The sequence below is a fragment of the Mus caroli genome, unplaced genomic scaffold (genome assembly GCF_978045245.1).
Source record: "Mus caroli unplaced genomic scaffold, Mus_caroli_1 scaffold_4, whole genome shotgun sequence".
NCBI classification, from domain to species: Eukaryota; Metazoa; Chordata; class Mammalia; order Rodentia; family Muridae; genus Mus; species Mus caroli.
In genome coordinates, this window is record NW_028227259.1 from 7332204 (window position 1) to 7358638 (window position 26435).

A 26435-nucleotide genomic window follows, 5' to 3' on the forward strand; every position below is an offset into this window, starting at 1 on the left:
CCCTTCATGAGTTGGCCTATGTGAATTTAACAACCACCTAAATGTTAATGACTCAAATCTGAGTGTTTAACTTAAGTGGCTTTCCCTAAGCTCTAGACCCATTTAGCCAAGGCAGCACTACCATTTGGATGCTTTCCAGGTCCTTACAATTCTGCCTGCTAGAAATTGAACTCTTCCATCTCTGTCCTCTCCAAAGTGTTTTTTTGTTGTTGTTTGTTTGTTTGTTTGTTTGTTTGCATCCCCTCATTCAGTGATGGTCACCGGCTCCTCTGAGAATCTTGAACATCATCATTCTTGTCTCCTCTTTAAATGAACCTTTCAATTCTGCCTTCTAAATAGCTTTCTACTTACTATGTGTTTTTTGTCTTCATTTCAAATCTGTCCTTGGTGTTGGATTGACTGGTAGAGTGTGGAGCCCTCAGAAACCTCCACCCTTTTGGCTGTTGTCATGTAAGAATTTACCTTCTTAGGAGGCCAGCAGGAAAAAAAAAAAAAAAAAGGAGGCCAGCAGGAGGGCTCAGCAGGTAAAGGACTGACAACCCTTCCTCCCATGCTAAAAACCGCTTGGTGGAAGAGAACAATGCCTATAAACTGTCTGCTGACTAAGTGTGTTCTCCAAAAGCTTGTGTATACACAAAGACACACTCACATGCACACACACACACACACACACACGAAATAAGCAAATACAATTGAATTTTTTAAAAAACTAATTTTACTTATATCTGTCAGAAAGAAGACTTAATCAGACATCTAAGATCAATAAAATAGCTGCACTCTTCTGCTCTCAAGAAATAACTGATAAATGAACTTAAGCAGAAGAACTTAGAGAGGGCGTCCTCAGAGTCCTTTTAACTTGCTTAGTCATGAGACTTTTTGCAGACTTCTGTCTTTTGTTTTTGATTTTAAAGGGGGTGGGAGGAAGCACCAGTTAGTGTTCCAGATAAGGAATGAACAATGTATTCAGTCATTCTGTCAATCTCACATGTAAAAGGTGTGAAAAGAGAAACTTGAGTTACACAATCACAATCCTACTCCCCATGGAAGGAACTACTACCCAAGGAAGGAAGAGCTAGGTCGCGTCCACACACGTGGATTATACATAGAGATGTTTTCACCAACTGCTCACAGCAGGAGAAGCATTCATTGTTAATGGAAGTGTTACAGCTTTGAGGGGAAAGCTATCTCAGCAGTCCAGCACTAAGCAGTAACACAAAGTCACATGGCACAAAAAACCTCACCCCCCACCACCACCAAAAAAAAAGACACAAGAGATGGCTGCCTTTGCTGAATAAGAACATCAAGGAACTCAGCGGGAGGCAGGCTTATATAGGGCTTCCTTGGGGAGAGTTTTCCAGAGCAGAGATTGGTGAGATTTCAAGCCAAGCCCAGGGATTGCTGGGATTTTGAGTTCTGGGATTGATGGGATTTCGTGCTAAGGAATTGGTGGGGTTTTGGTAGGTTTTCAAACCCAGAAGTGAACTTGCCCCTTGTACCCTACATTTCCTCCTTTTTTGTTTATTATTAATAAACAACCAGGGGTTGGGAAAGGGAGCAGAATTATCATTAGACTATTTCCTGCTGATTGGGGGCACTGAAGTCTTTAGTGTGAATTTAACCTTCACCAGCAGGGCAGAACTGAGACTCACAAGTCTCTGGCTGGGGAGCCAGGGACTAGTAATCCTGAAATAGCAACTGAACAAGCATCTTTTTAGAAATATTTTGAATCTGTTGTTGAAGAAATCTAGATCACTTTGACTGTCCATTTATTGCATTACCTTCTTTCATTTTTTATTTATTTGTGTGTGTGTTGTTTTTCTTGTTGTTGTTTTGGTTTTTCAAGACAGAGTTTCTCTGTGTAGCCCTGGCTGTCCTGGAACTCACTCTGTAGACCAGGCTGGCCTCAAACTCAGAAATCCGCCTACCTCTGCTTCCCAAGTGCTGGGACTAAAAGCATGAGCCACCACTACCCAGCCCTTCTTTCTTTTCTGAGATTAAATTTTTAAAATGGTATCATTTGAATAAATTTGAGTTGAGATGAACTGAAAAAAATCTTTCAGTATTCATTGAAATATAAGACTTTTAATAAATATTAGTACTTCTCAGAAAATATGACATATGGAAACTGTGGTCCTACAATAAAGATACATCAAAACTACATTTTTACAATTTGCTCAACAAAAACAAATGTTTTATGGGACTATATTGAATGAATCTCCAAAATAATGATAAGATTGGGAACACTATGTCTTAAGCCAAATGTAAAATGAAGAGGAAAGTAATTACACAAAATCGGTATTTCACACATGTATTAAACAACTGCTGTTTACTGGGGCTGAAGATGATTTGCCCTCAATAAGCATTTCTCCATCTTTAGTCCATCTTCTCACGTGACTGGAGGGTTTATGAGAACAGTTACAATGTTTCTCTTGGCTACAAAGCATCCTGGTACAATATATGCCTGTTCCTCAGTAAATGCTACATTGGTAAGTGAGGGAACATGGAAACAAATCAGGATGTTTTGATCTAGTTGGAGACCCAAAGCTCAAGCAGAATGCAAGGTCAAAATTTTAGATGTGATGTGAATATAGACAATCGTTATAACACTTGGAGATTTGTTTTGTTTTTTTGGTTGTTTTGTTTTTGTTTTGAGGAAGTTGGAGAGGTTTCATGGTGTTGGAGAGTGGCCATGAATTTCTTAGGTTTGCTTTCCTAGTGTTCAGCATTTTTTTTTTTTTTTTAGAACATCTGAATTTTTTAATCCTTCTTTACAGGTTACCTAGACCACTTTTGATTAAGAAAACTGTAGAAAGTTAGTAACTGCCACAAGTGGACGCCAGTTGGTGGCATGTGTCAATTTCCACAGAGTCCTGCTTTGTGGGGCGTCTGAATGCACTGCTCGGGGTCTCTGCTCAAACTTGCCGGAATCACTCATGGCAGATTTTAGTCCACAGGTCGCTTTTCCCCATATTTCTTTGTAAACTCTTTGGCATTCTTACAGAATTTTCTACGGTCCTTAGAGTATTCTTCAGCTAGGTCAGCCGGAGTGGGTGCTCAGGCTGGGGGTCATTCACCAGTGCTGTGAGGGACTGGATTACTTGGTCAGTCTTGGTGGCTGGCTTCCAGCTTTCAGCACTAATGACTGGCAGACAGACCTTCTCATCGATGTTAGGGTGGCAGATCTTTGTTTCAAATGTGATCTTGGGTGGTTTGAGTGGATACTCTGCTGGAAAGTTGATGTCAATTCTAAAGGCTCCCTTATCATATGGAGGGTTGTCAGGAACAATAAGCCCTTGCCAAGTCAATAAATTAGCTTCATCAACCTGGATGTTAGGGAAGCTAATTCCACATTTTCATTCCACATTTGTGGATCTCTTCAAGCTCCTTCATCAGCCTCCTGCTGGCCGCCATCTTGAATCTGGTGCTGCTGCTTTCCCAAAAATCTAGAGTTCAGCTTCTTAAACTATAGGTCATGACCCTATGAGGCCACACAAGCAAATGCCAACTGTAAGTTTTCTGAATGTGCAATGGCCAAAACTTAATTCAAAATCAAACTTGCAATGAAGCTGAGACATCTCTGGCAGTACTCACAGACTTTGTATAGTTCAACTCACTGCAAGCTTCATTCTCAACACACAAGGTGATCATCTGCACTGAGCAGAACACTATACAACACCATCAACACTGCTCCACTCAGAGTTAACACGTCTTATTTTATGTACTGCAGTGTTTTAATGTGCACACAAAATTTTCTGCTCTTATAGAAATATAATGGTTTAACTACTGAAAATAACACATTTTTTTTTGCTACTCCTTGAAATGAAAGTATCAAAATAGCATAACTTTGGATCAGAGAATTTTGATATTTAAAATTACTGTGTGAGCTGGTAATTTTATTTTTATATAAAAAGTTATAAAATACATTTTTGCTTAGGACAAGAACAGACTATCCAACAATTTCTGAAATGTTCCTAGACACACTTCTGCCGCTGCATATATGAGAAATGGCAGTCTCAGCATTGACAACCTGTAAAATTAAAATCTTGACCACTTTTTAACTCTGGGAAATGTTAAGTATCAAATGTTTTGTCAAGACTTAATTGTTTATATCAAAACTAAGCAGCAAATCCACTGCATCAGGGTACAAGTTAGTTTACTTTTGTCTTTAAAAAGTGATGAAATTATATTTACATCAAAGAATTATTTTCAATACATTTCTTTATCACTATTATTAAATGTTTAATTAGTGAATCTACTCTATATATTGATTTACATACAGAAAGGACATAAAAAATTTGTGAGAATAAAGGGGTTGTGAATGGAAAAAATACTTAAGGATTTCTTAATCAACAATCAAAGTTATTTCAAAGTTCTAACCTGAGGTGGAAATTTTTAGTTTCTTAACAACTCAGTTATGTCATGTGATGTTTTTCTGGAAGCTGTCTTGTAAGAGGGCTTATGATGTTTTGCTGAAAACAGACTCTTCAGACATGTGATATTTAGAAAGAATATAACTAGAACCCACACACAGTGGGAGAATGCTCTTGCATTGCTACACTGTGCAACACTTCACTTCTTTGCTAGCTTTACTTCTTCACTGGTTTTTACTTTGTAGAGAGAAATGCACCAAAGAACTTCTCATGGTATTCTGGTTGATTCTGGCTACTTCCACTGACAATTCAGTGGAGCCTTGCTGTTTCTGCTGGATCATGCTGCCACTACTGATCCATCTTTGGTGTTTGCTATTGAATTGAACTGCTGATATCCTGACAATAAAGAGTGGAATCAACCCAGAGAACTACCATTAAACAGGTCCACAATCCCCTACTTCAGGTCAGTGGGCTAGAAGGGAGGTTGAAGCATTTAAGAACCATAAATAAAGTAGGTTTTGAAGAAAAATCTAAGCCTACACTAACCAAGAGTAGAAGGGTGCATAAAGGGGAACATGAGACAAAAGAAGATATATGAGCCTATATTTAAAAGTAGCTTGTCACATTATCTAGAATGTGGAAACCTGGAAAGACTATTCCCCCCACCTAACAAATAAAGCTGGATAAATGCTGTTTCTTCTTTAGGCCATTGACTAGCTGAGATCATACAGAAACAAAGTGGTTTAAAATTTGAAAATGAACAGGCTCACAGAGAGAGAGCTGTCCTGAGGCACTCTCTTACCTATGGCAGAAAAGATGAAGAAATAACCTATATATGCCATATGGACAAGTTAAAGCACTCAGTTTAAGGTAGAAGTCTGCAGTGGCTACCATGAAGACATAGACAGCAAGCAGCTTATCTTCGTGACCTCCACTGGATGCTCACAAGAAAGATTGAGAATGGAGGAAGAGAGAACCTCTACCACGGCAGGTCTGGAAGAAAAAGAATGACTGGTCACCTTATGAAGAGTTAGCTCAGCTGGCAAAGTCCTTGTCTTGAAATCATCTGCAACTCTAGCTCGAGGAGATCCAATACCCTTTCCTAACCACTTGCTACAGACGAACCTCTATTGGGTCTCCGATCTGCAGGGAACAGGTTTCTGGTTGCAGGTGAGCAAGGGTCGGCAAGAACTGACAGACAGACGCAGACACAAGGGAGTGCTGAATCTGAATGTAATTTTTTTCCAAGCAAACACCAGACTTTTAATACAGGAAAAAAAAAAAGAAAGCCAGGGGAACACATCTGCCAAGTTACATTGACGCATACACACAAAAAGAATGCATACATTAAAAGATGGCAGGCGCCAGGCTGTGTTTACAACTGAAAATAGGAACAACCTTAATTAAGATCAGCTAAACACAGGAGCCAGGTGAATGCTCTGATGCAATGCTAGTCTATTGTTAAACCCATCACCAGGGGTCCTTAGGTAAATACCTGATTATGCTATTCCTCTGGGCCTAGTGAAAAAACCTGCACCAGGGGAATTCCCTTCTACTAACCCTTTCATGCTACAACCCACCTATTTCCTAGGCCATTGTGTAGTCCTGTGTTTGGGTGTGACTCTTTCCTAAGTAATTACTATGCAGACTAGCCCTGAGCTTTTCTAGCTCTGTTCAAGTAAATTGTAATGCCTAATTAGTTTCACTGTCTCTACTAGAAGTGAATTTGAGTGTTACTGAATAGGTAACATTCTTATTGAATTCCAAGCTCAGGGTCGGCTTCAAGGATTGCCTGGGACATTGGAACACTGAGGAAGGCTTAGCTATATGTCAAAATCAATCCTAAAAGGCACTTATAATAAAACAATATTGAAAGAGAGCACACAGATCCATACACCAGAGTAACGTGAGGATAGGTTTTGAGTATACAGGCTATGGTTAGGCTAATGCCAAGGTTCCAGGAGGCAAAGTTTCATTGGAACTCTTTGCCTCACGACTGCTTCCAGGCTTTCAGGCCTGTCATGCGTGCCACATCACTGAAGTGGATGTAGCAACCACCAAGAGTGCAAGGCATGCACATAGCACACACATACATGCAACTGAAACACTGGATAAAACAATGAAATAAATAATGTGTGGTCACTTGCACTGTTAATCCCAGTGTTGGGGAGGGGACAACAGGGACTCAATAGCTAGCCAGTCTAAAGTTATTGTTAAGCTCCAAGTCAAAGCAGACCAATAAGAGATACTTTCTCAATGGAGAAAGATGGATTTCCTGAGTACAACATCTGAGAGTGTGCTCTTGTCTCAACAGGAGCACATATGCATCTGCACACACACATACGTACCCTAACCCATGCATGCTTGTGCACATCTTACACACACACACACACACACACACACACAAATCAAAATTTGAAAGCCTCGCTTGAACCCTTGTCTTCTATAGAAAACAATCATGAGCCTTTGTCAGAGAGTCGACAAACCTTGTCTCCAGTTATTCACTCCTCATTGTAAGCCTAAGGAACACTAGGACAATTTTGAAGATGAAAGTAATCTAACTTAATCTTGATTATATGATTGAATTTCTCACATTAATCCTCATGCACAAATACCATTTACTCATGATGAATATTGTTCAATAAAAATGTACAAGTCAGCCACAGTTTTCAAATTTTTGTTTGTATGTTTGATTGATTGATTGATTGATGTGATCTTGCTAACTCAGGTTGGCTTTATAATCATAATCCTCCTGCCTCACTTTCCTGAGTTCTGGAATTCCAGTTATGTACCAGCATACCTACGGAAGAGATTCTTTGGTAAAGCAGGATGAAACAAGTCACTGTAAAAGACAGGAAAGCAACAAGATTGCTGAGATGAATAAGGCGTGTGAGATATCAGATGTGGAATTTAAATACTGATTAAGAGATATGGTGACTCAACACCTTTAATCCCAGCACTCAGGAGGCAGAGGCAGATTGATCTCTGTGAATCCAAGTCTAGTCTGGTTTACACAGCCAGTTTCAAGCCAGTCAGGACCACATGGTGAAACTGTCCCAAACAAACAAACAAAACCAAAACAAAACAAAGCAAAACAAACAAAAGCTCTGATTAATAAGCTAAAGAATTTGTAAAGTGATATAAGATAAACAACAGATGAGAACTTTTAAGGGAAAAATGAAATAGACATGTTAAGAGCACTCCATCTGTATCACAGTTTGAATATAAAATGTCAACAAAGGCTCCTGTGTTGAATTGGTTTCCAGATGATGACACTGTTTGAGAAGCAGGGGTCACCTGGAGGGAGCAGATCCCTGAGGAGGTTAGCCCTGTGTCATGTAACTCTGTGAGCCCTACTTCCTGATGCACTCAGATACAAGCCTCACGTTCCTGCCTCCACAAGTCCTGCTGCCATGCTTACCCCATCATTTTAGAATGCACCCACAAACCCTGAGGCCAAACAAGCAAGCCTGAAATGTGCTTCCTGTCAGGTGTGTGGTAACAGAAGGAGAATAGCAACATTCACATACACAGTGACAGACAGTGGGTGTGTTTGATAGCTTCATCAGCATATTTGATAAACCGAAGGAAGAACATAGCAGTAGAACCTTGACTATAGACCAACAGAAATGACCAGATTTGAAAAGGCATAGACTGTGTGTGGTTGATGGATTAAAACACTGAAAGGAAACGTACTCAACAGAATCATGTGTAACTGAAATTTCAGAAGAGAAGAGAAAGAAAATAGAACTATTTGAAGAGAGAATGACTAAGGATTCCTTTTAAAGATCAAAACATATCAAATTAAAGATCCCATAATCTCTGAGAATCATTAACAACAAAAACAAAATTAAAAGTTACGATCATCACATCCAAAATGCTGAAAATCACACAAGAAGAACATTTTGAAGATAGCTAAAAAATATATACATTAGGTGGAAAAATAACTATTATTTTCCATCCCAAACCATTCAACTAGAAATCAGTAAAATGATAATTTTAAATGCTGAGGAAACAAAAGTCTTCCCCAAATGCTAAGCTCAGCTAAAATACCTGCTAGAACTGAAAGTGAAAGTGGATTTCTTCTCAAACAAAAGCTGAGAGAACATGTTGAATACATCTGTATTAAAAAAGATGAACCAACCAAGCAAAAAGTCAGATTTATCCAAGGAACTAGCAGAAATAGTTACATAGTGGCTAATATAAATGCATTTAATGTTTTTATTGTAGTCATTCCAAGATATTTAACTACCAAAATGTGTGATGTTCAATATATAATACAAGTCATGGGGTAGCAGTACAATTTAATTATATTTTAGAGAGTAAAAATTCTGGCTATCGGGCTGGAGAGATGGCTCAGTGGTTAAGAGCACTGGTTGCTCTTCCAGAGGTCCTGAGTTCAATTCCCAGCAACCACATGGTGGCTCACAGCCACCTGGAATAAGAACTGATGCTCTCTTCTGGCATTAGGGTGTACATGCAGATAGAGCACTCATACATAAAATAAATAAAGCAATCTTTTTAGAATAAATCCTGGCTATCAGTACGATTACCAACATTTAAGTGGGCAAGTGGCTTACTAGATATCTTCATTTTCTTCATATTCCCACTACTTATAACACTTATTTAAAGCAAAATGGTAGCATGTGTTTTGTGTTTTTATTACAAATTAAAAAACAAAAGATACTACAATAAAAGTACAAAATTTGAAAGTGAAGGCTAAATTTTTGCAGTATTCTTCAAGCAATAAATGTGCATAATGATTAACTAAGAATGTTATAAATTCCAAGGGAAAGGCCAAAACTCCTTTTAAAATGGATACAAACAGTAGGTGAAGGACCAGAGAGATGGCTGTCATATGTGCTTGCTATGCAATTAAATGTAATGTCCTAAGTTTCATAATATCTCTTCCTCATGTGACATTTTTCCAGGCTACAGTACCGAGTATTTCAGGGCAGCCCATGGGAAACACCCATAACAGTTATCTATGTGACTGTGTAGATTCAAAGGATGGAAATGTGTCTGCCTGCTGTCCTGCAATGTACTGTATCTGACTGGTTAAATGTGTCACCACAAGAAATTAATCCCACAGACTTTCCATCATGTCTGGACTGTCCCCTCCCATAGCTGTTCAGGGTGCCTGGATGACTGATAAAAGGACAACTGTTTGTGGATAAGGAGATGCTCGGTCATAGTCCCTCGCTGGGGAATAGATGGCTAACACAAAATGAACTGGATAGGTGTTGTTGTTGTTTGGACTCTTTTTTTTTTTTTTTCTGAGACAGGGTTTCTCTGTGTAGCCCAGGCTGTCTTGGAACTCACTCTGTAGACCAGGCTGGCCCCGAACTCAGAAATTCACCTGCCTCTGCCTCCCGAGTGCTGGGATTCAAAGCATGAACCACCACTGTCTGGCGATTTTTATAGTTTTGTGTGTGTGTTTCTTCATTTTTTTTTTGTAAGATAAAGAAAGGGCAGGATGCTGGTAAGTGGGGAGGATCTGGGGGGATTGGGAGAGAGGAAAGCATGGTCAAAATATATTGTATGAAAATAACTTTTCCTTTTCATTAAAAGATATTTAGGACAGCCAAGCTTAACGCTAATTGTGAAAGGTTTCAGAGATGAAGCTTGGCAGGTTCAAGTAGAGTTTGAAGGCAAGCAGCTAAGAATATAAGGCTCTGATGGTCCTTGAAGGCAAGACACCATTCATTTGATAATAATTAAACTTGGATACTGATAGTAAATATCAAAAGAGAAAAAGGAAAAGAAAAAGAAAAAGAGTAACTGTAGGTGAGAAAGCAGTTACATATCAGAGACAGCAAACAAGAAATATTAACCTGCTCTGGAGCCAGCCGAGCTGCCCTGAGCAGCCTGATGGCACAGGAGAACCTCCACTCTCCACCCACCTCTGCCCAGCTTTGTGGGATCTACAGATCCTGAACCATACAGACCTGCAGATATGGACCCATACAACCCACGGATACCCGTTAGAGGCCTGGCAAATCAGCATCATCAAGGTTAACCTCCCTCCCAATATCTATTACAACAGGAGCATCCAGGGACCAAAGCCATCCAGATGGCTAAAGGCCCTCAAAAAAAAAAAAAATCAACAAAAGCCAGGGCAATATGATACTTTCAGAGCACACACACCCTCCTACAGCAAGCCCTGGATATCCTAACACAACTCAATCACAAGAAAATAACCGTAAATCCAATCTTATAAAGATGACAGAGGCCTTTAAAGAGGAAATGAACAAGTCCCTTAAAGAAATACAAGAAAATGCAATCAAACAGGTAGAGGTTTTTAAAGTGGAAACAAATAAATCCCTTAAAGACATACAGAAAAATACAATTAAACAGGTGAAGTATTTCCTTCATAAAACTGTGCAAGACCTGAAAGTGAAAAAAGAAGCAATAAAGAGGAAATCCTAGAGATGGAAAATCTAGGGAAGAGAACAACAAATATAAGCATCACCAACATAACTCAGGAGATGGGAGAATCTCAGGCATGCAAGATACAACAGGACAAACTGATACATCAGTGAGAAAATAATGTTAAATCTAAAACATTCTGACACAAAACATCCAGGAAACCTGGGATAACGTGACAAGTCCTAACCTAAGAATAATTGAAATAGAAGAAAGTAGAGTCTGCGCTCCAAGGCCCAGAAAATATTTTCAACTAAATCACAGAAGAAAGAAAGAGAGAGAGAGAGAGAGAGAGAGAGAGAGAGAGAGAGAGAGAGAAAGAAAGAAAGAAAGAAAGAAAGAAAGAAAGAAAGAAAGAAAGAAAGAGAAATTCCCAACCTAAAGAGATTTCTATAGACCTATACAGGAATCTTATAGAACACCAATTAGACTGGACCAGGAAAAAATCCTCCTGTCACATAATAATCAAAACATAAAAATCTACAGAACAAAGAAACAATATTAAAAGCAGTAAGTAAAGGGGGCCAGGTAACATACAAAGGCAGACCTATCGGAGTTACACCTGACATCTCAACAGAGACTGTAAAAGCTAGAAGGGCTTAGACAGATATATTGCAACCTCCAAAAACCCAGATGTCAGCCATGCTAGGCTCCTGTCTGAGAGCACATCATCAGTAATAGTGTCAGTGTTTGGTACCTGCTCATGAGATGGACCCCAAGTTGGGCCAATCACTGATCATCTTTTCTGAGTCAGACTCCTCCTCTGAGGTTGATTTTTCCTCTTCTGATTTATAACTAACCTCTCCTGAGCTACTTTTCTCAGACTTTTCTGTTGAGAAATAAACATTGTCCTTAGATCCTGAGGGAGACTGTAGTGATGGAGTACCCTCACAAGGAGGTAAATCTACTGTCCCCTGAGCACATATGGCTTTTTTGCCATCTGCCAATGCCGTCCTAAGCACACTCCAAAGAGCAAACGCTGTAGGGGGCATGCCTCCAGTCTCTGAAAACCAGTTTTAAATATCTAATCCTTTCTCCCATGTATCTAACTCTAGAGTTCTTTTTCCTGGAAAACAAGGACTAATTGGACTAACCGTTTGTACAAACTGAAGTCAGTCAGCTAGCTAGTGTTAACGTCAATGCCTTTTTCTTTAACAGTATGCTTAATAACATCTGTAAGGAACTCTCTGTAGATTCACTTTGTCCCATCCTGAGAGACACACATGAAATGCACACAACCCAGAACTGATGGCTTCTGACCTGAGATGGGTGCTGTTAAAACCCAACAGAACAGCTAGGCACTGATGACACCTAATATCAGCCTCTACTGATGGTAACAAGCAATAAAAGCCAGAGCTGATGGCTCCTGGCTTAAAGTGGGCACTGATGGTAGCCAATATCAACTACTGCTGATGGTGTGAGACCCCGACTTAGAGCATTTCTCCCTGGAAGGTAAAGCCCCTGGACGTTCCCCAAGCTTGTTTTCCCTGATCTCTAAAAATACAGCTAGAAAGAAGCTCTTTGTTCTCTATAGCCAGCAAAAAGCCTTTTTGTTTCTATATTTTACAACCAGAGATGCAATAATTGTAATTTTACCAAGGACATCTGGCAGAGAAGAGCTGTAGCCCAACTCCTCCCAATTCTTCAGCTAGCTGTTAAAAGCTACTGTTACTGCTCGGGGTCTAACTCCCCTACCCTGCACGGCACAAGGAGTTCGTCCTCAGCTAGCTGATAATAAAACCTCTTGCAGTTTGCATCAGGGTGATTTTCTCTCGAGTCATTGGGGTGCTGGCCAGCTCATCCCGGGACTAGAGCAGAGGCCCAGCTTCGGGGGTCTTACATGTGGGGGCTCGTCCGCCTGGATTTGTGGCCTACCCCAAATCTCAGAGACCCCACTTGGAGGTAGGATCCTGTCTTTGTCTATGTCTTTGTCTGCCAGCTATGTTTCAATTCAGTATTCTTGGTTTGCAGTCGTTCGTGCTTGCGAGAGCAACGAACTCCCTGTCTGGGACAGAGGGGAGGGTTACTGACAGACGTGTCAGGAGTAACTGGTTGCTACCTTGGGAGACGTCCCAGGAGGTCTGAGGGAGCTCCAGGGACAACTGGAGATCTCCCATCTGGGTGCCAAGTGAGAGTGTGCTCACTCGGCCATCTGATTGGGTCCTGGTCTCAGTTATCGTAATCTTTTTGTGTATATATCTTGTTTGTTTCCCTGCATGCGACTCTGACGATGGGACAGACTATTAGCACTCCCCTTGGACTGACTCTCGAGCATTGGACTGAATTAAGACTAAGACTCACAATCTGTCTATAGATGTCAGAAAGAGATTTTGGAGAGCTTTCTGCTATACGGAATGGCCAGCTTTTGATGTTGGTTGGCCACCAGAGGGCACTCTTGATCTGATTGTGATTTCTGCCATTACAGATGTTGTTATGCAGAAGAGACCAGGGTCTCAACCAGATCAAGTACCCTACATTCTCATCTGGAAAAATTTAGCACAGGACCCCCAATCCTGGTTTTGAAGCCTTGGGTTCAGAAGAACAAGCTGGGCTCCCAAGTCCTAGCTCTCTGCGACTCAGAGAAAAACTAAGAAAGCCCAGATTTGCCAGACAGAAGTAACCTATTTGGGTTATACTCTCAGGGGAGAGAAACGGAGGCTAACAGAAGCTCAGAAAAAGACTGTGACAAATCCCCATCCCAACAACCTCGAAGGAGGTGAGGGAATTTCTGGGCACGGCTGGGTTCTGTAGGCTCTGGATCCCAGGCTTTGCCACCCTGGCAGCCCCACTCTACCCCCTTAATAAGAGACTGGGACTTTCTCATGGACCCCCATACACCAGGAGGCCTTTAAAGAGATTAAAAAGGCCTTGCTTAGTGCACCAGCCCTACCCCTGCAGGACCTGACCAAGCCTTTTACTCTCTATGTAGATGAAAAAACAAGAATAGTGAGAGGGGTCCTGACCCAAGCTCTGGAGCCAGAGAAACGACCTGTGGCCTACTTGTCAAAAAAAAAAAAAAAAAATTAGACCCAGTGGCCAGTAGATGGCCATCTTGATTAAAAGCTATCGCTGCTGTGGCACTACTTCTCAAGGATGCTGACAAACTGACTCTAGGTCAACAAACTATAGTAGTAGCCCTATATGCCTTAGAAAACATCGTCAGACAATCGCCTGATCACTAGATGACTAATGCTCGCATGACCCATTATCAGAGCCTCTTACTGACTGAGAGAGTGCAGTTTACACCCCCTGCTATCCTGAATCCTGCCACCTTGCTGCTGGAAGCCAACAACTCACTACCAGGGCACCAGTGTATAGACATCCTGGCAGAAGAAACTGGAACTAGGAAAGACTTCACTGACCAGCTATGGCCAGGCTGCTCCAACTGGTACACGGATGGTAGCAGCTTTTTGGTTAAAGATAAGCAAAAAGTGGGGACAACAGTAGTCAACAGAAAACAAACTATCTGGGCCAACAGCTTGCCTGAAGGGACGACAGCCCAGAGAGCAAAGCTAATCGCACTCACCCAAGCCTTGCGGCTGGCAGAAGAGAAGAACATCAATATCTACACAGACAGCAGGTATGCTTTCGCCACCGCTCACATACATGGGGCAAACTATAGGCAAAGGGGGCTACTCACATCTGCTGGGAAAGATATAAAAATAAAGAAGAAATCTTGAGCCTATGAGAAGCCATACACTTGCCAAAAAACAACCCAACTAACCAGGGCCCAAGTTCATCCACATGCACTCCAGCCAGTTCGAAGAGGTCGCATGGTTCAGCTGTACCTGCACATCAGGCAGAAGCCTCGCAAGCAGGAGCACTACCACACCACCAAAGTGGGGTTCTGGATGGAGCTGGTCCAGCACCTCAGTACCATGATGCTCCCCCCATCCCCGCTCCAGCGCCAGGCCACAAGGTGCCCTGCTGTAAAGTCATCCTCCGCGTCCTCGTTCTCCATTGCTCCGGGTTCAAAACTGCCCAGGTAGGGACGCCTGGCTGGGGATCCCGACCTGGGCCCAGACGGGGCGGCCCTAGTGTGACTAATCAAAGGAGTTGAGCGTGAGGATTACAACGTGGGCGCCTTCCTCAACATCTTCGTCTTCACTACACTCTTCTACAAGAAGGACAAGCAGTGCCAAGAGATGCACTGCAAGTCATGCCCTCTCTACCTGGCGCCACGCGGGGAAAGACATCAAGAGGGCAGACAGGCTGGTGAACTGGGTCACAAGTTCGATTCCCACACCAAAAGCCCCACGGTGGCCCCATCAGGAAAACGTCCCAGGACATGAAGAGTAGAGCAAGAGGGCAAGGAAATGGGCAAGACTTGGTGGTGGGTGCCAGAATGAACTGGTTTGAACCAGACTGAACTGGACTTGACCGGTTTGAGCTGGGTTGGAACTCATGTCCAAGGAAAGGCCATGGAGTCCTTCCTGGTACTTGGGTTCAGCTACAGGTCAAGTGCTTAGACTTTTTTTCTTTTAAGATCAAGTCCAGTCCCTCTCAATATGATTGTATATATAAGCAAGCCCCAAAATTCTAGCAATGAACTCCTACAGCTGATCAACAACTTCAGCAAAGTGGCTAGATAAAAAATTAGCTCAAAGAAATCAATAGACTTCCTTTATACAAATGATAAACTGTCTGAGAAAAAAAATAGGGAAACAACACCCTAAAGAAAGAAATTGAAGAAGATATATCAGTTAGATGTAAAGTCTCCCATGCTCAAGGATTGGCAGGATTAAAATAGTGAAAATGACCATCCTACCAAAGGCAATCTACAGATTCCAACACAATTTTTTATAGACCTTGCACAAGCAATTCTCAACTTCATAAGAAAAAAATTTAAAAACAAAACAAAACAAAACACAGGAGAGCCAAAACAATCCTGAGCAATGAGAGAACTTCCAAGAGTCACAGTCCCTGACCTCAGGCTGTAATAAAGAGCAACAGTGATACAAAACACCTGTGTGATACTGATACAAAAACAGACTCACTAATCAAAGTAAATGAATCAAAGACCCAGAAACAAACTCACACACCTATGAACACTTGATCTCTGAAAAAGAAGCCAAAATTATACAGTGAAGAAAAAAGAAAGAAAGAAAGGAAAGAAAGAAAGAAAGAAAGAAAGGAAAGAAAGAAAGCACCTTCAATAAATGGTGCTGGTCTAACTGGCTGTCTGTATGTAGAAGAATGAAAATAGATCCATATTTATCATCTTGCACAAACCTCAAGTCCAAGTGGATCAAGGACCTCAACATAAAACTGGATACATTGAGTCTAATAGAAGAGAAAGTGGGGAAGAGCCATGAACACGCTGGCATAGGGAAAATGTTCTGAATAGAACACCAGTGGCTCAGGTTCTAAGATCAAATATTGATAAATAGGACCTCATGAAACTGAAAAGCTTCTGTAAGGCAAAGGACACTATCAATAGGACCAAACAGCAGCCTACAGATTGGGGAAGGATTGTCACTGACTACTTATGGTAGAGGCTGTAGAGTAAGGGGAACACCTTCATTGCAGGTAGTAATGCAAACTTGTACAACCACTTTGGAACCAAAGTGTGTGTGTGTGTGTGTGTGTGTGTGTGTGTGTAGTAATTAGATTTCCTCCACAGACAGTTGTATTGTTCAATAATACATAATGGGCCTCTTTCTAATATGGGTGCCGTGTTTTCCTTGTCTTTTTGCAATGCTTATGAAATCTATGTGTAGCAGACACTGCGTATGTTATCTTTTATTCTTAGAAATACTCTACTATTGTCCTTATGTTCTATATAAGGAAGTTTAAACAAACGGTTCAAAGATTCTCCCAACATCTCAAAATTCAGAAATAGTTGAGTCAATGTTTCCAGACCAAATTTTTTTCAGGACCCAAAGCCCTCTCTTTGGACACGAATTTTCTTATTCCTATACATTCTTTAATTTCAAGGCTTTTCTTCTTCCAGGTGTCCTATAAATGTGCAAGGGCAGCGTTAACTTTACTGATTACCCTCACTAACACTCGAATACTTCCACATCTAGTTTCAAGCTTGCAAAGACAAACAAATTATTCTATTTAATCAGTTCCACAGAGTTCCCATTGTCCACCTTCTCGCCAGAGGAAAGCCTAGTTTTTTAGAGAATACTCGTTTCTGTCGGTACTTTTATGTGTGCGGCTTTCTGGAAGGAACTGAAGACACAGAAAGTGGGCGGTGGGCTGGTGAGATGGCTCAGTGGGTAAGAGCACCCAACTGCTCTTCCGAAGGTCCAGAGTTCAAGTCCCAGCAACCACATGGTGGCTCACAACCATCCCTAACGAGATCTGGCGCCCTCTTCTGGAGTGTCTGAAGACAGCTACAGTGTACTTACATATAATAAATAAATAAATCTTAAAAAAAAAAAAAAAAGAAAAGAAAAGAAAGTGGGCGGTGAGGTGCCTCCAGGTCGTCCTTCAGCTTGTCTAAGGGTTTCCGGCTGGAAAGCTCAGAGAGGGTAGCGGTAATCACTTACCAGTAACCGACCACTGAGCACCGCCGCCTGGAGACTAGAGCGGCCCTCGTTGTCGCGCGGCTCCCTGACGTCACTCGACCGCGCTGGCTCCGCCCCCAGCGCTGGCTTCCGGCAGGAAAGCTTGCGGTTGCGCTTTGTGAACCACGCCGAGTGAGTGGCGCGGGGCTGACCGGAGGCTAACTGCTCTCTGCATTATCAGGTGGTGCCCGCCAAAATGTCTCACTTGGAGAGCATGGTCCTCTGTCGAGAGGCCCAAGTGTCCACTTTGCAGTCCCTGTTTGGAGAGGTATTGTAGTCAGACTGCTTCCCAAATGCCAGAGGCGAATGCGTCCTGGATCCGTTCCGTTTGGGGGGAGTACTGTGTGGATTGCGAGGCGGTAGGCTATCCCCTTATGTTAAGATGGAGGTGCGGTATGACTGCCCCACACTTACCCAAAGAAACTTCTCAGTCTATTTTAAAGGAGACTGCAGAGGAAGAGCTGGCCTGCTCTACAGGACGTCGGCTAGAAAGTGCTCCTTTTACTTGGACCACACTTGGGAGATTTTGTGAGCCCCAAATAGCTACTGCAAGTTGCTGCAGAACAGGGTTTAGGTAGGAAGTCTGTTTGCAGAGTGTTTATTAAACGCCAGTTCGCCCGTTGTAGTGAGGTATAGATTGGGTCAAATACAGAGAGGTGATTGGCTTCAAGGCCAATTAGGGTAACGCTGTGTTTTAGCCTTTAAAATCCTTCAGCTTTTCCAGAATTATAAAAGCCAGGAGAAGTCTCGCTTGGGTTTCTCTCCCCGCTGACCAGATGAGATGATTTAGAGGGGAGAGGTTAGCCTCTGAAGTGAACACAGCTAGGGCTTCTCTTTCACAGGCAGAGGTAACATTCATTTTTCTCAGCTGCCTTGCATTGTGCTCATTAATTAGAATTGATTGCACTTGGATCTTATCTGGGAGATGAGTAAATACAAATAGCCATTTAGTCTTCCTTTAGAAATGTACTTTCATCCAGCAGAGTGTTGGATCCAGTGAGTCTGTGGTGGCAAATGAAATAGTCATGGAAAAGTACTTCCCTCCATCTAAAAGGAGTCATGTTAGCAATTCTAGAGGTCAGCTGCATCTGTAGTTATAATGCTTTCAATTTAAGTACCTATATTATTGAAATGTATAATTGTTTATGCTCTGTACATTCCTTCATTGGGCTTGATAAACCCAGATTATTCTAATCAAAAGTACTCCTTTTTTTGAGGAGTACTTTATTAGCAAAATAAGAGAGGTAGGGCTGATTTAGCAGTCGGTCACAGAAAAGGTTTCACCTTTGCTCTTACTTAATACTACATTTAACAAAAACAATATTTTTCTTCAAGGAAGTTTGCATGTGGGAAATACAAAGAACCACTATAGCAAATAACTACAGAAGAAGAAAAAAAGCTAGCTATGCTCTTAGAAGACTAAGTCATATGTTTAGCAAGTGTGTATTTTCTGAGCACTGGCTCTGTGTGTGGCACTGTGCCAGCTTCTGTCTTGTGGCACATGTTGGGGGAAAGTTAAGTGACAGTGGAGTCAGAGTTCATTTCAACTCTAGGTGACAATGTAAACGTTGTTTAAAAGGGGAACGTGCTGGTTAATTTTGCCCTCATGGGAAGAGAGAACATAACTGAAAAAAAAAAAAAAAATATGCCTCCAACAGATAGTCGGTAGGCAAGTCTGTAGGACATTTTCTTGATTAATGATTGATGTGGGAGGGCCCAGCCCACTGGGAATGGTACCACTCCAGGGAAGAAAGCAAGCTGAATAAGTCAGTCAATAAGACACCTTCCTCCGTGGCCTCTGCTTCAGTTTCTGCTTCTAGGTTCTTGCCTCTAATTCCTGTCCCAACTTTCCTTCATGATGAACTATAACCGTCAGCTGAAGTAAACCCTTTCCTCCACAGGATGCTTCTGACCATGCACGGCAATAGAAGCTTGTATGGGCAGGGAATACTATAGTAGGCTCCAAAGAGTAGGTGTATACAAGTGTGGTGGGATTCCAGAAGCCAGATACCATCTAGCTCTGGAAAGAAAGGAAAACAACAAAAAAAAAGTCATGAGCTTCCTTTTTGCTTATGAAATGATATCTGAAATTATTTTTAAAATTTATGTCTCCCCAGTAGATGTTTGAATCCATCAGAGTCTACCCTGTTTTACACTGGTATCTGTGCTGCTCAGTAGCTTATAATTTTACAAGATAATTCCATAAGGGAACACACCTTGAGTTGAGTTGAATTTAAGTTCAGAGTATTAGGCACACGCCTTTAATCCCAGCACTCGGGAGGCAGAGGCAGGCGGATTTCTGAGTTTGAGGCCAGCCTGGTCTACAAAGTGAGTTCCAGGACAGCCAGGGCTACACAGAGAAACCCTGTCTTGAAAAAACCAAAACCAAAAAAAAAAAAAAAAAAAAGAATATGTATAGAATATGTATATAGCACTGAAATAACTTGGATTTAGTATTATACTCTACTAATAAAACTTGTGTACAAGTTGGTAAATATTTATTTCTGGTTTCATACAGACAGAACCTTGTCTTTTCTTTCTTAGAGACATCATTTCAGCTTTCCGTCCATCTTTATTTATGGACACACTGCCAGTGGGAAGACCTATGTAACACAAACATTGTTGAAAACTTTAGAGGTAAGAATAAACCTAACCCTGATGTAGACCTTTATTCTTACATTACTAGAGACGGAATGAATCGATACAATTTATTTCACCATCCAGTGCCTTCTCTATCTGCAAACCAGGGCAAGTAGAGGCAGCTTTGGGATTGTTAGATACTAAATGTTAACGCATGAAAAATGAATTACAGTTCAGTATTATAAACAGTTATAGAAGTATTTTAGATGCTATTTATTTATGAATATTATCATATACCTACTTATGTCCTAAGCCAGCAGTAAGCAATATCTATTTGAGAAGGTATGGCTATGCTCTGCAGCAAGTGTGTACACAGAAACAGATGTGCAGGCCACAGCTTCGGGTTGCTAACTCTGGTCTTGCCTTAGCTCCGAGGATGCATGTTTAAGATGGCCTGCTGAGTTGCTCTGAAAATTTGCATTTGAAAACTTGTCTATGAAGTATCCTGGAGATAATTATTGAATAAAAGCATGAAAATCCAGTAAGGAGTTTTGTGTTTAAGAAATGTATTATATTTTTAATACTTTATTACTTTTGCAATCACTTAATGTAAGAAGGGATTTGTTTCTGTTATAGATGCCCAAATACATGCTTAGAAAAAATACTATTATTTGAGTCAAAAATAGCACAAAAATAAGCAAGATACTTATTTTTAACAGACATTATGAGTGTTCTACATAAGGAAATGAATGTGAAAGCAAATATTGTTGGTATCTTCCTACTAAATAAATGTAACATGTTAGTAAGTAAACTTCTCTAGTAAATAAAGTTCTCACTAGGAGTTTCAACATTCAAAAGTAGTTTGGTTTCTTTATAATAATATTTCGAGAGAAAAATACAAGTTTACTTTGGGTGCTAGAGGAAAACAAATGAAAAACTCAAATCACTGAAGTGAGTTTGAGTAAGGAACTATCTACAAAGACTGAGGTAGTCTCAAGGAACTCAGAAGGGACAGTAATTCATCATGGCATTTATCTCCCCCAGACCTCAAGGGATCTTAGAGACACTGTTGCCAAAACTGGCAAGACTAGCTGCCTTACAGAAGCTGAGCCCAGCTGGAGCGCTGGCCTTTACAGCACAATGTAGACACTGAAATAATGAGCTGCTTCCCTAGCCGCCCTGCTTCAGTCCCTAGCTGCTACTTCCTGTGACTTCTCCAACCAGGACCTGATGATGTACTCTACACGGTCAGGCTCCTGGGGCACAGGGTACTTAGAGAACAGTGGGGTGTAGACTCACAGAGGCCATTAGAAGCCACCCAGCAGACACTGCACTGTGTATGTTCTGTTTACCCTGCTGTGCTTTTTTGTTTTCAGCTGCCGCATGCCTTTGTGAATTGTGTTGAATGTTTTACTTCGAGGCTACTTTTGGAACAAATTTTAAACAAGCTGAGTCATCTTAATTCTTCAGATGCAGGGTGTTCTACAGAAATGACCTGTGAAACATTTAATGACTTTGTTCAGTTGTTTAAGCAAGTGACCAGTGCTGAACATCTCAAGGACCAGACTGTGTATATTGTAAGTAATTTGATATGATCATATTATCTTTAATTCGAAAACTGCAATAGATACACTTCCATATATTTATTTTGAGTCTTATTTTGTATAGTGCTCTGTGGAAGGTACTGTTGTGATACAAAAATGTGTTAGAGCTGCTGTTAAAAAGGAGCTTTGCCTAACAGAAGAGTTATATATAACACATATTCACATAAGACAACATGCAGACTACAATAAGTGGTAGCCATGGTATGCTAAGTACTGATGTTCATGACCATGTATAGCTTCATGAGTGGTAAGATTTGAGACAGACCAAAGAGAATGAATCGGATTATCAGTTAGTTTTCTCATCGTTGGGACCAAGTGCCAAACCATGAGAAGGACAGGTTGGTTTTGGTTTAATGATCCAGCATGATGATTTTTATTTTGGAGTGGTAAACGTATGTATAAACCTCTGGGACTGGATTAAGTTACCAGTGCAGGTAGCTATGATACAGATGAGTCTTGGACCTGAGTCCTGTGGCACTGCATGGGTTTATGTGAACATTCCAGTATTCAGGGAATGGGAGATAAGAAGGAACACACATGAAGACTGAGAAGTTAGCGATATGGTAAGTCTACACACCAGATTACATTTGTGGCTCAGGCTTTAGTACAGCAATAAAAACAGAAGGAGTCTGCTTTAAATGTGGAGAGACAGGACACTGAAGGAATGAATGCCCACAAAACTCCCTTCCCATAAAAAATCCTAATGCCCCTAAGACAGTCTGTCCCCAGTGTCACAAAGGTTTCCACGGGAGAAAACATTGTACCTCCCTACATGGTAAAAATGGTAAACCACTAAAGCCTTTAAACTTAAGAGGGTGCAGCTTTCCAACAGTAAGAGATAACTGCTCCCATAGAAGCCTGATGGGTGTGTACGATCTCAAAAGCCTCCCACCCAAAAGTAACCTTCAAATAGATAACAAGCCATCATCCACACTCCTCAACAGATCAAACTGACACTGTCCCTACCTTTACTAGCTCTCAGTTCCAAAACCTTCTGCACTCAATAAAAAATTGCCCACTGTACAGGGATTCCCCACATCCCTCAAGGCCAAAAAGAGTGTGCAGTGCCTTAGAAGCTTTGCCAGGCCTTCCCTTTCCTGCTCTTTTAGCCCAAGAGAGCACTTTCTTGATGGGGTTCTTTGGGTGTGCACCCACTGGTTTTTATTCATTGCTGGCATCTTCAGAAATTGTCTGAAATATGTGAGACAAAGCTACAAGCCAGGTGATAAGAAAATACTCTAAGGTGAGCTCTGCTTTTTCTCTCTCTGTTTCAGAGGTTTCTTTGTTTTATAGAATATTCAGTGTTCTTAGTTTGACTTAGCAATCAGGACTGTACTGGCTGGTTTTGTGTGTCACCTTGACTCAAGCTGAGGTTATCACAGAGAAAGAAATCTCTGTTGAGGAAATGCCTCCATGAGATCCAGCTGTAAGGCCTTTTCTCAATTAGTGATCAAGGTGGGAGGGCCTATTAGGGGTGGTGCCATCCCTGGGCTGGTAGTCTTGGGTTCTATAAGTCAGCAAGCTGAGCAAGTCAGGGGAAGCAAGCCAGTAAGAAACATTCCTCCATGGCTTCTGCATCAGCTCCTGCTTCCTGACCTGCTTGAGTTCCAGCCCTGACTTCTTTGGTGATGAACAGCAGTGTGGAAGTGTAAGCCGAATAAATCCTTTCCTCCCCAACTAATTTGTTTGTTTCTTTCCTTTTTTTATGGTTTTAGAGCTTTATTGTAGAAAGGCAGGAAGAAGGAGAGAAGGGAGAAAGAGAGAAGCCGGCCATGGCCATGTGGAGAGACGGGGGGGAAAAGAGAAAGAGGAGGGTTAGAGAGGAGAGTAAGAAAGGTGAGGGCTTAAAGAGCCCCAACTTGTTTCTTCGTCATGATATTTTGTGCAAGCATACAAACCCTGACAAGACAAGGACAAAACACATCTTTTTTGTCTTGTAAGAAGACAAAGTCTATTTTTTTTTTAAATTTTGCCAGCATGTAAGTCTATGAACCACATGCATGCCCCGAACCTGCATTGGTCAGAAGAGAACATTATATCCCCTGGAACTAAAGTTGGTTGTAAGCTTTCATGTGGGTGCTGGGAATTCAATCCAGGTCATCTGGAGGAGCACCAAGTGCTCTTAACCTCTGAGCCATCTTTCCAGCCCCAAGTCAGTTTGTAAATGTTTAGCAAATGCTAGTAAAGAATGCAGGGACTGCTAATAATCACTACCATTTCTGTGATGTATTCTAAGGTGACTCTTGTTTAACTCACTGTTGCTTTATACGAACAGTGAAAATGTTAAAAATGATGGAAAAAGACAAATAGCATTTTAGTACTATAAAAATAGTTTCATAATGTAACAACCAAATGAGGACCATCTCTGTAGACGCTGAAATGTCTAAATATACAGAAGTTGTCTTAGAGAAGGATGATTCAAAGATGTAACTGATAGACAATAAGGAGGATTGGCCCCTGACTGTATAACTAACTTTAGCAAATAGAATTTGCAGGGCTGCTGAGATGAGAAGGGAGAGCCAGGGTGAGGATGGGAGTATATGAGTCAGCACGATTGAATCTAGAAGACCTGTGAGAGCTGATGGTCTTTCTAAAAATGGAGAGTTTTGCAACTTCTAGTTGTAAAGATCATTACTCGCAAATGGCACATATGTCATAAACTGTCTCCCCTGAGCATCTGGTGATCCTGTAGTCCAGAGGGGTAAGTCAGTAGTAGAGTTGGCCCTCTTGGCAATGCAGGCCTGAGTGAGGTGGACTCCAAGTGGGATCAGGAGAGTCACGGGGGGTGGGGGTGGGGAGTCCTGGCTAGGCAGGAGTAGCAGGAACATAAGGAGGGGTACAGAGATCCTTCTCGGGAGCAGAAAGGGGAGCAAGGCAAGAGCCCGAGGCTAACCCTCTTTTAGAGGAAGAAGAGTTGGGAGTGGCGAGGCCTGCAACAAAAAAAGGTCTCATTCAAATGGGGCTTTTTAACCAGGTATTGTCACATGGTGATATATGGCACTTGGTTCAGTTGGCCCCAAGCCTCATAAACTAAACATTTACCCTGTAAATGATGGGGAGATAGAAAGTTCCGTCCTCAGGCCATAGGTGGGCCATTTATTCATGCAAAAGATGGTTAATGTGTGTGGGCTGAACAACCAGACCCAAATCTTCTGTGACTCAGGGAAAGTCCTGAAAATGGTCAGGCCCAGGCCCAGTGCTTATCCCATCTTAGGAATCTAAGGAAAATTTGTACAAGAGGACACAAATCACAAACAATACACACAGACAAACACAGAAGGCATTCCCAGAAAAACAAAAAACATAAGGCTGTCTCAGACAGCCTGTGCATGTGAGGCCACAGCCAGTACAGAATCTAGATGAAAACTAGCAAGTTCTCCTGCCTCTGGTAGGGGGTTGGGAGCATCCTCCATTGCCCCTGGCCAGGTGACAAAATACGTGTCAGCTTTGTCCCTCTCAGCCTCTAGGTTAAACCCAAAACAGAAACACAGAGATGTACAAGAAAAAAGACAGCTGGGAGCCCTAACTTACCAGCTGGAAAAACACTTTACTATTTCGGTCGGGGGTGGGGGGTCTCTAGGGAATCCCAGATGAGCCCCCAAATATAAGGGCCTGTAATTCGCTGAAGAATGATATCCTGGACTTAAATAGTAGAAGAATAGAAGTCCAGCATGTTGGGATCTCCCATTACCAAGAGAGAGAGACAACCAAATGAGCTGGTAGACCCAGTTTAAAGTACATTAGGGGAATTTCGGGGTGGGCAAGCTTTATCTTATTTTATCTCTAGGATTTTAGAACCATTATCAGGGTGTAGGGCTAGAAACTGGGTTGTTTTTTCTAGTACCTGACTTGGATGTGCTTGCCTAGACTTGCCTAGTTCTTAGGCCTAGTCTCTTAAGCTGCCAGTTTGAAGCCTGCCATGGAGTCAGCCTAGCCTTCTCAACTAGATTTAAGGCCTATTTTTGAGGAGGAAACTATACTCTAAGCTTGATCAGAACCTGTGGCTGAAGATAATAATAGACCCAGAGGGAGAACCTATTATTGTTTCCTTTCTAAATGAACATAATATCAAACTGCCTTCTAAGTACCTTTATACCAATAGATTAGCACAGCTGAGAACTCAGGAGAGAAGGTGTCCCTAAAAAGGACATCTGTATCATAATGCCTCCATACAAGGCTCAGAGAACAATGGAATTGGGGGTAGAGATATTGTAAGAGCCAAAGGTTGGGAAAGCCAGGGACAAAGCTGTGTCTTCTGAATATAGCAGCCATCGAAATCATGAACTGACTGCAGTTTTAGTCATCTGCACAGGATTAAGCCCAGTCAGCATTCCACCATGGATGAGGGAGGAGCTCACGAGGCCCCTGACCCTAATTGAGGAGGTAATGGCCGTTGATGACTGGTTTTCTAGAGCTAGTTTTCTTCAGGGCTGTGACCCCTGGTCAGTTGCCCATGCTCCAGTGAGTGCCCTCACAGTCATGAGCATAGGCAGCACTAACTGGACTCGGGTATTTCAAAGGACCAAGGGAGAACAAAGCATGAAGCTTGGCAGGGTGTGGGTAACTGGCAGTCCAGGAGTCTGAGAAGTGAGGGAGTCCATGGTGAAAATCCATTGTATACATGTACCAAGTTCTCAGAGAATTACCTTGGAAACCTTCAATGAGTTAATGAACAGAAACATTAGATAAGTAGTTAAAAAATTATGGAACACCAACTTATTGTTCCCTTGAGGATGTCGTTTACTGCACTAAAGGCAGGCAAGTCATAGCCCCAAGAAGATATCAGGCCCTAGTTTCTGAACCCTGAAATACTACTGTACTTGGGAAAAGGATCTTCACACATAGAATTAAGTGGAGGATCTTAGGGTAAGGAGACTGACCCAGTTATCTGGGAGGAAAACAGACTAATCCTAAATGTCAGTACGTAAGAGGATCAGAAG

General features: G+C 41.7%; 1 protein-coding gene and 1 pseudogene across 2 annotated transcripts in view; one reads left to right on the forward strand and one right to left on the reverse strand.

The window, feature by feature from the left end:
- Positions 1–2727: 2727 nt before the first annotated feature.
- Positions 2728–17338, reverse strand: LOC147004915 (ubiquitin-conjugating enzyme E2 L3 pseudogene; annotated as a pseudogene). The gene is made up of 2 exons (XR_015046887.1): positions 17294–17338; positions 2728–3478 (listed from the first exon to the last, which is right to left on the reverse strand). The product of XR_015046887.1 is annotated as a ubiquitin-conjugating enzyme E2 L3 pseudogene (transcript).
- A 62-nt stretch (positions 17339–17400) lies between these two features.
- The window catches only part of Orc5 (origin recognition complex subunit 5), a 56754-nt gene continuing 47719 nt past the window's right edge, over positions 17401–26435 (forward strand). The window contains exons 1-3 of the mRNA XM_085836455.1: positions 17401–17579; positions 19856–19948; positions 21268–21468. Of these exons, the coding sequence (XP_085692581.1) occupies positions 17508–17579; positions 19856–19948; positions 21268–21468 (366 nt within the window). The 5' untranslated portion in view covers positions 17401–17507. The remainder of the gene's footprint in view (positions 17580–19855; positions 19949–21267; positions 21469–26435) is intronic.